The sequence below is a fragment of the Marmota monax genome, unplaced genomic scaffold, assembly GCF_021218885.2.
Source record: "Marmota monax isolate L192 unplaced genomic scaffold, Marmota_monax_Labrador192_F-V1.1 WCK01_AAM20220418_F8-fsc00024, whole genome shotgun sequence".
Taxonomy (NCBI): Eukaryota; Metazoa; Chordata; class Mammalia; order Rodentia; family Sciuridae; genus Marmota; species Marmota monax.
In genome coordinates, this window is record NW_026695224.1 from 20,177,787 (window position 1) to 20,190,728 (window position 12,942).

The following is a 12,942-nucleotide window of genomic DNA, read 5'->3' on the forward strand; positions in this document are numbered from 1 at the left end:
TAGGATCCATGTACAGAAGTTATTTCCTCAGTAGTAAGACCCTTGCCTTTCAAGAGATCACAACCTGTTTGTCAGAGAGTGGTTGTGTCTGCTGATAATTTAATATGATGGGGAAGGTTAAAGGTCATGCAGAGATTGTGGGCCAGTGTGTGCTCTGTCTTAGCACCAGAGTAGCCCATAGAATCCCCAGAATCCATGCTGAAAATACTGTTCTTTGAATTTCGTGTTGCTTAGAATAACAGAGACTACGGGTATCTATTTCAGCCACCTTAATGTTTCTACTTTATGTACTATGTAAGAGGTTTTCATCCTTTCTAATATATTGAGGAAGAAACTGGAGACAAAAATATATTCTTACACAAAGCTTCATCTCAAGTCAGGAGTAAGCTGAAGTTATATTCTGTTATTCTTTGCAAACAGCTATCAATGAATGATCAGTAGATTCTAGCCTGGCAAATTTATTTTAAAACCATCTGATTATGACCTTTATAAATCTGTACCAGTTACTTTCAAAAATTGTCAATTCTTGACTATTGGATAATCATTGAATAATTTTGTAACTGTTTTGTAATTAAATCCCTTTGGCTTCTAATCCCTAATTCTTTCAATATACATTCAGTGCTAATCTCAGTTAAGCCTTTTTTTCTTTTTTCCTTTTCTCTCTTTTTTTGTGGGTACTGGGGTTGATTCATGCAGGGCCTTGCATATGCTGGATAAACATTCTTAGCACTACATCCCCAGCCACCCCCACCACACCCTACCCTTTTAAATTTTAGTTTTGAGACAGGGTTTCACTAAGTTGCCCCAGCTGACCTTACACTTGTGAAACTCTGATCTCAGACTCTGGAGTAGCTGGAATAAGGTATGAAACACTATGTCTGGCAATCAAATCTTTATTTCTCTTTATACCATCTGAGTGTTATCACTTGAAAGTTGCTGACATATTATAGGCACATGCATGTGCCTATAATCCCAGCGGCTCAGGAGGATCATGAGTTCAAAGCCAGCCTCAGCAATGGTGAGGTACTAAGCAACTCAGTGAGACCCTATCTCTAAATAAAATACAAAAATGGGCTTGGAATGTGACTCAGTGGTCAAGTGCCCCTGAGTTCAATCCCAGGTACCAAAAAACAAACAAACAAACAAACAAACAAAACAGAAAGATGCTCCCCCTCCCTAGAGAGTGTATGCTACGCAAGCACTCTCTGAGCTGCATCTTTAGTCCATTTTTAAAATTTTATTTTGAGGGCTGGGGTTATGGCTCAGTGGTAAAGCACTTGCCTTGTATGAGGCCCTGGGTTCGATCCTCAATACCCCACCCACACATATACATACATAGATACATACATACATAAAGCTATTGTGTCCATCTACAACTTAAAAAAAATTTTTTTTTGAGACTGGATTTTGCTAAATTGTGCAAGCTGGCCTTTAATCTGTGCTCTTCCCACTTCAGCCTCCCAAGTAGCTCTGATTACAGGCATATATCATCTCATCCCATGACATGAGATTTCACTAGTCCAGTACCAACATTGTATACATAAGGAAATAGAGTCTTAGATATGAAAAGTAACTTGTCAAAGAACATGCTTGAAATTGGTGGCAAAGGCTAAATTCAAACCAAACCTAATTTCTAGACTGCTCATCAGCATCCATATTTGCTTTCCCAGGTATTTTCTTATTAGAGCACAAACCTACTCTGACTTGTTATTTTCAGCCTTCTGCTTTTCAGTGGAATAAAATTTTTGAGTGCAAAACTTCTCCCACATTTTGAGGTCTAATATGACTGTGTCTAAATTTCTTCTTGCTTTGACACATTATAGCCCTTTGCCCATGGATTTCTTCTTAACTATCATACTTGCTCTCTAGTATAACCACATTTTCCCAGGTCATTTTTTTTTTTTTAATTTAAATCATTTTCCTGCCTTACTATGCTTTTGACTTCCAAGAGTATGATAGGTATTTTTTTTTTAAGACAAATTGCACTATTCACTAAGCATGTAACCTTAAGACAAATTATGTGAACTGTTACAGCCTTATTTAATTCATCAACAAAGGAGGATAGTAGTTCACTTAAAGGGTTGCTATGAAGATTATGTAGATATCTAATTTTAGTTCTCTTGAGTATATGCCTAGGAATGGAATTAGTATAGAATTTTTAGTTGAATAGCATGAAATAAGACAGAGAACTAAAATTTATTATTTAGGAGATTTAGTTTTTTTTATTTTAAAGCTAGGCATTGAATCCAGGAATACTTTATCACTGAGTATATACCAAGTCCTTTGTCATTTTTTATTTTGAGATAAGGTCTCTGTAATTTTCTGAGGGTTTTGCTAAATTGTTGAGGCTGTCCTTAAACTTGAGATCCTCCTGCCTTGGCCTCACCGGTTGCTGAGATTATAGGCATGTACCACCATACCTGGCTTGTTTAGGGGATTTGGGATTTTCTTTCCCTTTTTTATTGGTTAAGATGTAAATTCTTTGCACTGGGCCTCATGGAGCAGTGTGCTCCCTAAGTTACTTGGCACACATCAAAGAAACTGATGGAAAACAAGAGCCTGCATGGCAGTGGCACATGCCTATAATTCCAGTGTCTTGAAAGGCTGAGGCAGGAGGATTGCTAGGTCAAAGCCAACCACAGCAACTTAGTGAGGCCCTAAGCAACTTAGCAAGACCCCGTCTCAAAATTTAAAAAGGGTTGATTGAGGATATGGCTCAGTGGTTAAGTGCCCCTGGGTTCAATCCCCCAGTACCATAAAAAGAAAACAAAAGCCTACAATCAGAAAGGACCACAAACAAGTACGATGTCCCATATTAAAAAAGGTATTTGTATTAGATAGGATAACAGAAAAAAAAAACCCACATCTTTGTGGTTTTACTTTGGCCAAAGCATTCGTTTTCATTCACTTCATAGATTGGAACTGTGGGAATTAGAAAAGGATAACTTTTCCCAAAGGAATTCAAGTTAGAAAAAGGTTAGATTAAAGTGAACACTTATTTCATATTTTTTATAACATAGCCTTTCCTGTAGAGCGTGAGCCTTTGGAGATTTGATAAAAAGATTTTCTTAGCCATTCCCTTTCCAGTCCAAACAGAACTGAGAGGGAGAGAAAGAAATCTGAAGCCACTTGGGAAATTATTTTTTGGTCTTTCACTCACTCAGCTCAGGAGCAGGCTTCCAAGCATTTCCTTTAACCTTTACTGAAAGCCTTAGAAATGAAATAGTTGAGGGAGAACTTAGTGTAAAGCCTGTGGCGTCACTTGGAGGTCACTCATCACTTTTTCTTTTCTTCTTTTTCAGTAAACGAGATAATTGGGAGAGACATGTCCCAGATTTCTGTTTCCCAAGGCTCAGAGGGGAGCAGAGTCACTCCCATCCTGGATCCTGAGTCCCTGGATTTAGGAAGATCTGATGAGCTCTAACAGTTCTCACTGCAGCCTGGTATCCACCAACTTCTCAGCATGTTGCTCTCTTGGACCTTGGGTTTCCAACTTTTTGGCCTTCAGGATTGGTGCCAGGCGTTGGATTCACCACTGTGGGGAAAAGCAGCATTCCTCCACCTCAGGCCTTGGATAGATTTTGTAAAAGAACAGGAGCAGTATAGGCTATATTTGAACTGTGGGGAAGAGAGCTTTGCATTTTTTATATTTAAATAGGATACTTTTTATATGATGGGTGCTTTGAGTGTGAATGCAGCAGGCTCTCCATTTCAGAGGTGCTGCTTTTGCAGGTGATCTTGTTGTGTAACTAGGATTGGTAATTTGTACTGTTTTCCTGGTCATTTGAAGGTCCCCTTAGTTTTGATGATATTTTTAAAATAGGAACTTTTGATAAAACCTTCCAGAGGCAAACAGCAACAACAAAAAAAATTATCCTAAGCCCATACCAATGCCTCAGAAATTTGGCATGTGTCCTGAAGCCTTTCATAGATTCATAGGAAATAAAGCCAAATGTAGCTCATACTCTTTATAAAAGTAAACTATTAGAAAAATGAGACCATTCCATCATTGAAGTGTTGGAATATAAAGACATTCCAGAGCATAGCCTTTTTGTAACTTTATAGGTAATCTTCCTGCAGTCTCTCCATACTGACTGCATGTTGAAACTGCTTTTTTTCCTCAGGACCATGGGTAAGATGGCTACTTATAGGTGACACTGAAAGGTGACGTATTAGCTAGGTAATTTTCAGTTCCTGCCATTTTAAAAACTAGCATTCAGTAAGAGTGCTCTTCCCATTTGTGTTTCCTGGCCCCAAAACCGTTTTCCAAGTGGGAACTTCTGCTTTTAGTTTGTTCTTGTCACCATTGAAGCAAGTTTCCTCCTGATGGTTCAGACGGCTTTGCAGTTTTCTTTTCTAGAGCCCAGGCAAGCTATGTCAGGAGCTGAGCATAACTGACCTATGCATTAGGATGAACAAAGAAAATGCAGGACTGTATATGGAAAGGCTTTAAGATTCTCACTAGCATAGGTTTGTCCTCCATTCTGTTTACAGCCTAAAATGACTTTAGCCTACCCTGTCCTGTGTGGGTGACCTAAAACCTAAAACCCAGCCTTTTTTCTAAAAGGCTTTGAGGTACATCCAAAAAATGAGATGGCATCATAGAATTGACCCTCTATACCAAAGACGCCCTGGTGCTGTTGCTGGTGAGACTGGCATCCAAAGCAGGGGCTAGCACAAACTCCAGCCTGCTGTCTACCAAAGGAGGTACCCAAGGTGGGTACTTTTTTCAAACCCCACTTCATATCCCTCCCTCCAGTGGGATTCACTAATTGTTTCTGGGCCTATTTCAGAGCCCTTGAAATTTTCATTATGTTTTTAAATTAAATAATGTACTTTCATTTATTCAGGAAGCAAATTTTTTGAGTGCCTACATGTAAGACAGTGTACTGGGCAGATTGAAGTTATTATTGATGTTGTTATTCCAGTGAATTGTAGGTCATAGATGCCAGGACTCTTCTGAGGCTAAGTCAGACCTGAGCAAGGGGCTGGCTTGTTGCCTGCCACCTGCAGGGTAGGAGCTACTGACCTAAAATGAGAAAGTATGGTCTTTTGTTGTTGTTTAAACATCATGGGTTTCTCCCTTAAAACTAGTTAGAGAAACAGTGTCCAATCCTTAAGCAAATCACTCTAGCCTCTCTGGGAGCTGGGTGTTTTCAAATTTTATTTGAAAGTAAATTTTGTGTCAGCATGGGTATAGTGAAATTTGCTTTAGGGCCTGTGGTTGGAAGCTCTTCACTTCCTTTGGAGGGAAAGGGGGTTGGCCTCTCAGGTGAAATTTCAGAGACATGGCCAGACTTGCTGTACCCTCTTGCCCCAGGGTAGCTGCCTCATGTGGGGTCCTTGCAAGACCCTTTTGCGGGTTGCTTTGCTGCACTCAAGAAGAAAAGCCTCTGTGATCCAGAGTTGCTATGCACCAAATTTTTGATGCCTTTTAAATACCTTGATGCCTGTAGCATTAGAAATGCTTTCCTATTTAAAATAAAAGTTAAATTTTAAAATAGAGCTTTGTATACTATGTAAGCAGTTTTATATTAGCTTTGTAAGAGCTTTCATGTAAGAGTCAACAATATTTTCTGGCGCTGTAGATAAAGACGAATTTTTGTGCAACTTAGTGATGTTAAAGCACACATCCATTGGACTATGCAAACTAACTTCTAGTGGCAGCACTAAGCAACTGGACATGTGATAGCATGTCCCCCTTCCCTCTTAAACTTGTGCTAGATCTTGGATTGAAGAATGAAACAAGCAGCCTTCTGCTTACTAGAGATGCACAGAGAAACATGGCTGAAAACAGCTTTAAAAAGAACAAGTTTCTTTAGGTTCACATGTGGTGCTGCTGCCGCCCCAGGTCCAACCCCACCAGGGCCAGCTACTGTCACCAGACCTTTATTTGGCCTAGCAGTGAAGCCCTGTGTGTGACATTCAGAAAAGATCTTGGTCATCTTTAAGGCCCAAATGGGCTCAGATTGGAACCCTGTATTTCATAAAATGGATGTTCAGTAAAGAAACTTGTTCTCAGTTATGTTTACAGCACTTGAGATTGTGTTTTCTTGTACAGTTTATATTTCAAAACGTTTTATAGGAGTGCAGTGCTCCTTAACACAAATACAAAGGGAAGAAAAGCCAACATTTCAGGCTTCTCCTTAGTTGTAGTGCTAAAATAATAAATGGTAGACAGATCAAAAGTCTCTTTGAAAATCTGTCTTGAGTTTTTCTCCGCTTGAGGCTGGTTGGAACTCTTCACTGAGGCCAAAATTAAGGGCACTGTGACTTTTAGAAAGTCCACTTGGTTAGCAGCTTTCGTTGATTTTTACAAAGAGAATTCTAAATTCCGTTTGAGGCTTCAGTTCTGCACCCTTTAATGAGTGCAAAGGACATTCCATGGTGTTTGCTGGGTATAGGAAAGTTCAGAGTCCCCTTTAAAATCTAAGCCTGAGTTTTTGTGTGGGGGCCCTCTGCCCCCTAGTGCTGTCAAGGGATGCTGCAGCACATAAGAGTTTGTGGTTTTGCCATCTGATATTTGTGCCCAGCTGGCTATTAACCTTGTGTGGAGACACCCCTGGCACAATGTTGTCTCTGAGGTTTAAGTGTCCTGAGGTCAGGAGCTATTTCTCTGCACCTCTCTACCTGCCACAGGAGTAACAGGGATTGTAGAGCACTGGGACCTCTATTTAAAGGCTCAGATGGATGGACCCTTTGATTCTCCCAGGAGTCACACATTGAGGGAACCAGGGTTTACATTTTAAAAAGAAAAGCAAGTCTGCAGTGTGCCTGTGAGCTCCATGATATCTGAGGACATAGTCCAAAGGCAGAACAGACCAAATGCTCTCCGATCTCCGGGTGCCATTCAAGATGCTCATCATCCCTCCAGGTCTCCAGACCCCAAGCCCTGGATGCAAGATAGCCATCATATTTGGGGTGAACAGGCAGAGAAGTAAGGATGGAACTGGGTTTGGTCTTCTCTATGTGCCTTCTGAGAGCTTTGGCAAGCCAGAAAGAAGCCAGTGGATTGAGGGTGCTCTTGGCACAGGAGAGGCATGTTAGCTGAGGATAGATATCAGCTTATTTCCTGGCTTTCTCATCTACAAGCACACCCACTCCTTGGGGGCTTGTAACACAGGGCGAGGTGAATCACCAACAGGCATCAGAGTGGCGTAGTCATCAGGGGCTAGCTGAAGAAAGAACACAGATTTAGGGTAGGGACCTCCAGACTCAGCCAGACCCCAAATTCCTCAAGCCATACAACCTCACCTGATAGGCCTGGAAGACACTGAGCAGATCCTTCATACCAGTTGTGTATGGGACACCCTGCATGCGCACCAGGGCTCCTGGCTGGGACAATACTGAGGTGGAAGTAGAAGCCAGGGCAGCAGGGGGTGTGGCGAGGTAGCCCACAGTGGTTGGAGAGACTGGAGGGCTAGGGTGGGAAAGACAGGTGTTTGTGCTTTGTACTTAGTTCATTTCTTCCTTCTTCAGGGGCTTTAGGTGTCACATGCCTGTAATCCCAGCAACGTGGGAGACTGAGGCAGGGAGATTGCAAGTTTGAGGCTAGCCTCGGCAATTTAGTGAGATGTCTCAAAATAAAAAGGGCTGGGGAATGTAGCCCAATGGTAAAGCACCCCTGGGTTCAATCCCTGGTGATAAAAAATAAAACCATTGGCTCTACAGTATCATCTCCCATCTATTTTACAGATGGCATCAGCCAGCCCATACCTTTTACTCCTTTGTCATCTCAGAATAAAGTCCAGTCTTCAACAGACCTTGGGTTGTCTGGGCCAGAAAGGGATCACAATCCTTCCCCAAACCAGGACAAGTAGATGGTCTGTGGGATTCTGGCAGCAGCATACCTGGGGTAGTAGGCTGTGTAGTTCATGTAGAGTTGAGTGGCTGGCCCTGGGTAGTAGGCAACAGGAGTAGGGGCAGCAGGCACCCTAGCAGCTGGGAGCAATGCTGAAGAGGGATACAGAGCTGCTGTCTCCGTGGGAATAAGGGTTGGGGTGGCCTGGAAGGTGGCGTAGGTGGGTGGTGAGAGGCCTAGAGGCAAGTAGAGAATACATCTGCATGGAGTCCAGTACTGCTCTGGGTGGGACAACTATAGAAATTGGGACGTAGAACAGCCTGGTCCCCACATGCCTCTTTCTCCAGCCCCAGGGAACACTCACAGGGCAGTTTGCAAGGTGGAGGGGACATGCCACTGCGGCCCAAGGTGCCACCCATCAGGACACGGCTCATCTCCTCTGTGGAGCAGGGGACCACCTCTACATAGCGTTCCTTCATCACCTTCTTGTGGCAACGCTGAGCAGCAGCTAGGGCCCGCTCTGCTGACATCATCTGAATGAAGGCATCACCAGATGGCCGGCCCTGTACACACCATCTTATAAGCAGTCTGTCTTTTGCAAGAGTGCCTTACCCCTAAAACTCTTCCTACCTGTAAACACAAGTTTTCCCCCTCCCAGCAGCAGTCTCACCTGCTGGTTGAGTACCATGTGCACACCATGGGGCCGGATGTCAGCTGCTGCCTCCCCCAGAAAGCTCAGAATATCTTCAATGGTGGCCGTGTAGGGTAGGCCTCGAAGGCGTACACAATCCCTCCCAGGCCCAGCTGCCAGTGGGAATGGGATGGGTAGCAGTGGAGCAGTCAATGTGGGAAGGAGTGGGCTAGATGCATAGCGGTTCAGAACCTAGTAGGAAGACAACAGGCTTATCAACCAAGTAGGGCAGGGGCACAGAGGAGTAAAGGTGCATCCTGGGGAAGGAGCACATTGTGGGGTGAGGATCCCTGAGTACTCACCTGCTGCACTTCAGCTGCAGTGCTCCTGAAGAGTTCAATATAGCGCTTACCAAGCATGCCCTTGTGCCTGCGCAGTGCAGTCTGTGCCAGCTCCTCACAAGCAAAGAGGGCAAAGGCATCACCAGTTGGTCTCCCATCAGGATGGCGTACAAAGAGCAATCCATCAGCTCCCCCAGTCACTGGGCACTCTGGCCCCAGGAAACCTAGTACATCTGTTGGCCCAGCTGAGAAGGGCAGTCCTCGAAGCCTCAGAATCACTTGGTCTTCCCGTGAAAGGAAACGAGCCACCTCTAATGATGTGCCTGGGTTGGGGCACAGGAGTCAACTTGTGAGTCACCTATCTTCGTTCTTGTACTTCCAAACATCCAAACATACAGGGGAGCAGAGAGGTAAGAGGTAGTGGTGCGTGGGATACAGGTCAAGAAGCAGGGGAGCTAGGCCCTGCGGAGGGTACACTTACCCCCTGCAATCTTCACAAACTCCTCCCCTGATGCTTTATATACCTGTGGATACAAAGGGAACAGCCCATGGGTCTCCAGCCTGATTCAGCTTTACCCTGCTTCACTCCCGGCCCAAAGCCCCACCTCAATATAACGGATGCCCATGTGGTGCTTGTGTCTCTGCAGTGCTAGGTCCCGCTGCTCGCTGTCCACAAAACGGATGAGGGCCTCACCATTTCTGCGGCCCTGGGCGTTGAGGCAGAGTGCTACACCACCCCTGTGGAGCCAGCACTGTTAGTGCCTCCTGGGTAGGCCTGCCCTCTGGGCCCTCCCATCCTGCCACACCTACCTGGCAATGTTGAGCCCTTTGAAGAAGCGAGCCACATCCTGGTCTGATGACTGCCAGGGCAATCCACGGGCACGTACCACAGTCTCACTGTCCACCACATCAGCCTTGCTGCTATGGGGGCAGGGCACAAAGTCAGGGGTGTCCAATTGTTGTCACCCCACCCCTACTCCCATACTCACCAAGGCCCCGTCTCATACTTCTGCTTTACCACCTGGGGCTTTGAAAACAATTGACCTGAGAAGAGATGACATGGGGGTCAGCAGAGTATGGTGGAGGGGGTCTCCCCACAAAGCTCTACAAAAAGAGGACAGTTGAGGGGGCTGACTGAGGAACTGACAATGGGGTTTGTATTCTCTCAGAGGAGGTCACAAGTGAGCAAGAGGACTTTGAGGAATAGGCATTTACCAACCTTGACAGAAAGTAACAGGATGAGGGAACCTTACCACTGGGCCTTTCAAGCAGGTGGAGGATGATGGCCACCATTGTCTTTACTTCCCAGACCCCAAAGTCGTCCTCTGTGGCATCTGTCTCTAGTCCCAAATCTATGGATAGAGAAGTGACAATAAAGAAATCCCAGCACAAGAGGCCATGGGGCACCCAGCATGAGCACTAATCATGTTCACACCTAGGCCCAAGTCCCCTCCAGATACATGCAAAATCTCAAACACACTGGTTTGACCCAGTTCATGTGTCACCAGCCCAAATGCAGGTCCCCAGCCCAGATGCAGGTAGATGTGCTCATATCCCAAATGTCTACCAACATAGACAAAGAAATAGTTACCCTCAAAGACTCCAGATAATGCAGACTTGCCTGTGTTCACAATACCCACCAGCAGCATGCACATGCTTAGAAACATAAAAAAGCCTGTAGATGTCCCTCCACTTTAACCCTGTTGGGTCACAGATACCCTGTGCCATGGTGGCCACTGTGAGGTCCCTGGCAGAGCAGGCAGTTGGGTGCTGCATGTGGAACTCTCTGCGGAGGTCGTAGAAGGAGAAGAAAGTGTCGGGGAGCACCAGGTTCTGGGGGCACATGGGAGAGGAGATGAATGAGGAAACTGAGTTGTGTTGCCCACCCCCATGACAACAAGGGTCTTGGGAACCCTACCACATATTGTGCCTTAAGTGGCATACCTTCCTTGAGGCCTCAGGGTGCAGAACCTGTCGCAACAGCTGCTGCCCATCAGTGCAGAGCACATAAGGGTCCCCACCCAGAAGAGCCACATCCCTGTTCACCAGCTGTAAGAACTGGGGATAGGGAGTGAGGAGAGATTCAGTTAAGACACACACATAGACACAGCTAGGTAGGCAGGAATTAGGGCTAGGAGGAGGGAGGGCACAGGTTGCAAAGCTGGTTCAGCCAGATGTTCAGCCCTACCCTGCCCAGGGAGGAGGAGGCCACACCTGCGAGGCCTGTCTCTTGTGTCCCAGCCCCCTCCCCAAAACCCTGTCCCAGTCCCAGTCCACTGTCGCCTCCTCCAGGCCAAATAAGGGCAGTCACATAACCCAAGCCCCCATCACACACACTCCAGAAGTCTGGAGAGGGGCCAGAGCAAACACTTGGTGGGACAAGCAGTGGAAGGGGAGGAGCAAAGCAGGTTAAACCTGTCCCTGAATAGGCACCACCCTCAGGCAGGTGGGGGAAGGCCCAGGCCTGCCAGAAGGCCAGAAAGCTCATGGTCAATGGCAGCCCCGCCTCCAGATCTAACCAACCAGAGGAACAGAGAAACTCCAAGGACAGAGCTCCACACTTGAACACCAGGGGCAGCATGAGCTTTGACCCACACCCTATTGACCAGCTGGCACCAAGTGTTTGCTCACAGAGGAGGTGCACTCAGGAGGCTGCCCAGCCCCTCCCCCTGGCTCCATCCCTGCTAGAGAACTGGTATAAGCACTAATCACCAATTCACAAACCCTCATCCCACCCCCATCCCTGCCCCTGCCAATTCTGTGACACCTTACAACCTGAGGCTAGCAGAGCAAAGAACCCAGCTTTTCCCTGGCACCTCCCTCAGGTGAGGGATAGGCCAGGAACTTTTTTGGAACAGACTCAGAATCTTTGTGCTTCCTCATCAAAAAAGATGAAAGAGTGTGCGTGTAAAGGTACTTACGCTCTATACTCAAGAGTCAGTCACAGAATGGCATAGCAGTAAAGAGAACAGCAACACCTCCCTCTTTAGCCAGGCTCAGGAGGCACTCAGCAGGCAGGCTGCCCCCAGACAGGGTAAGGACAGCGCCCACGCCTGGCCAGCCGACCAGGACAGGCCTGGACTAGCACCTTACACCTGGCGGCGTCTGCCCTAGAGGCAGACACCGCCCCTACGCCCCCGCTCCAGCAGCCACCGGGGGGGCGGGCAGAGGACGAGAGCCGTAGAGCCGGGCGACCTATGGCCAAATCAGGGCCCCTCGACTCTTTCGATTCTGGCTGCTGGCTCTGGAAGACCTGACCCGGCAGGTTTAGAGACGTCTCAGCCTCCTCCCCTGCTGGTCAACGACTCGGAATGGATCTGGCAGCCGCCATCCCCTGCCCCCGCCCTAAAGCAGGAGTGGATGCCCGCAAAGGTTGAAAAGCAAGGCCAGGCCACCAGCAACACATACACACGTACACGTGGGAGTAGCTCAAAGTTTCAAAGAACAAGACCCTCTCCTACCACCCGGCCAATTGGTCGCGGTGCGCCAGGCCTTGCCTCCTGCCGCTCTCTCGCGGCTCTCTCTTACATCCCCACGGCCCGGGTGTATAGTCATCTTCGCCGGCTCCGGCGCTCACCTGCTGCAGCACCTTGTCCAGTGACTCGGCCCGCGCCAGGCTGTCCGCGCTCAGCCCGCTCGCCTCGCGGCACTGTGGACTCAGTGCAGTTGCCTCGGCTCGAATCAAAGACTTGTGTAGCGTCCCAACCTGCGACAGGCGGGGTAGTCCAATCACCCGTCGCGCTCCGTGGGCCCTGAAGTTTCCTGGCGCCCCTCGCCACCTCGTTTCCACCCTACCTGACGGCTCCGCGGCTCCACCACTTGCCATACTATAAGGATTAAGTCGGTCTCATCAGAGCCCAAGTCCGGCCCCAGCGCACCCGCAGTGGCCCCAAACAGCACGACCAGTGATCCGGACCCGGAACTGGGGTTTTCTGCGGAGTCTACTGCGGGGTCTGGGCCAGGCGACAGGGGCGGGGGTGGCGGCGGCGGCGGCGGCGGCGGCGGAGTCATGGCCGCAAAGCAAGGGGGCGCCCGGCCACACACACGCGGACCAACGAGGCGCACGTACGCACCGTCGGAAGACCGACGCGGTTGAGCTTGGGCGGGACACCTTGTGTTGGGGGCGGCACCTGCGGCACCTCTGGCGCGGTGGGCGCGCCGAGATCTGC

General features: G+C 47.6%; 2 protein-coding genes across 7 annotated transcripts in view; one reads left to right on the forward strand and one right to left on the reverse strand.

Moving 5' to 3' along the window:
* Positions 1–5,505, forward strand: part of Nfatc3 (nuclear factor of activated T cells 3) — a 101,183-nt gene extending 95,678 nt beyond the window's left edge. For 2 of the 3 annotated variants that reach the window (XM_046434688.2, XM_058575846.1), the window contains one exon: positions 3,303–5,505. In XM_046434688.2, coding sequence (XP_046290644.1) covers positions 3,303–3,424 — 122 coding nt within the window. In that variant the 3' untranslated portion in view covers positions 3,425–5,505. The remainder of the gene's footprint in view (positions 1–3,302) is intronic. The other variant, XM_046434689.2, reaches the window with a different exon arrangement.
* A 517-nt stretch (positions 5,506–6,022) lies between these two features.
* On the reverse strand, positions 6,023–12,928 carry Esrp2 (epithelial splicing regulatory protein 2). Of its 4 annotated transcripts, none has more exons than XM_046434693.2 (15): positions 12,569–12,925; positions 12,351–12,479; positions 10,718–10,831; positions 10,492–10,606; positions 10,027–10,125; positions 9,763–9,817; positions 9,584–9,694; positions 9,379–9,511; positions 9,255–9,297; positions 8,795–9,096; positions 8,472–8,684; positions 8,166–8,364; positions 7,851–8,037; positions 7,255–7,420; positions 6,023–7,171 (listed from the first exon to the last, which is right to left on the reverse strand). In XM_046434693.2, the coding sequence occupies exons 1-15, from the start codon at positions 12,782–12,784 to the stop codon at positions 7,148–7,150; spliced, it is 2,106 nt and encodes a 701-aa protein (XP_046290649.1). In that variant the 5' UTR covers positions 12,785–12,925; the 3' UTR covers positions 6,023–7,147. The 4 variants fall into 4 exon arrangements, with proteins under 4 accessions (XP_046290649.1, XP_046290648.1, XP_046290647.1 ...); XM_046434692.2 differs by having other exon boundaries at positions 6,023–7,175; positions 9,584–9,691; positions 12,569–12,924; XM_046434691.2 differs by having other exon boundaries at positions 6,023–7,175; positions 12,569–12,924.
* Positions 12,929–12,942: the final 14 nt, after the last annotated feature.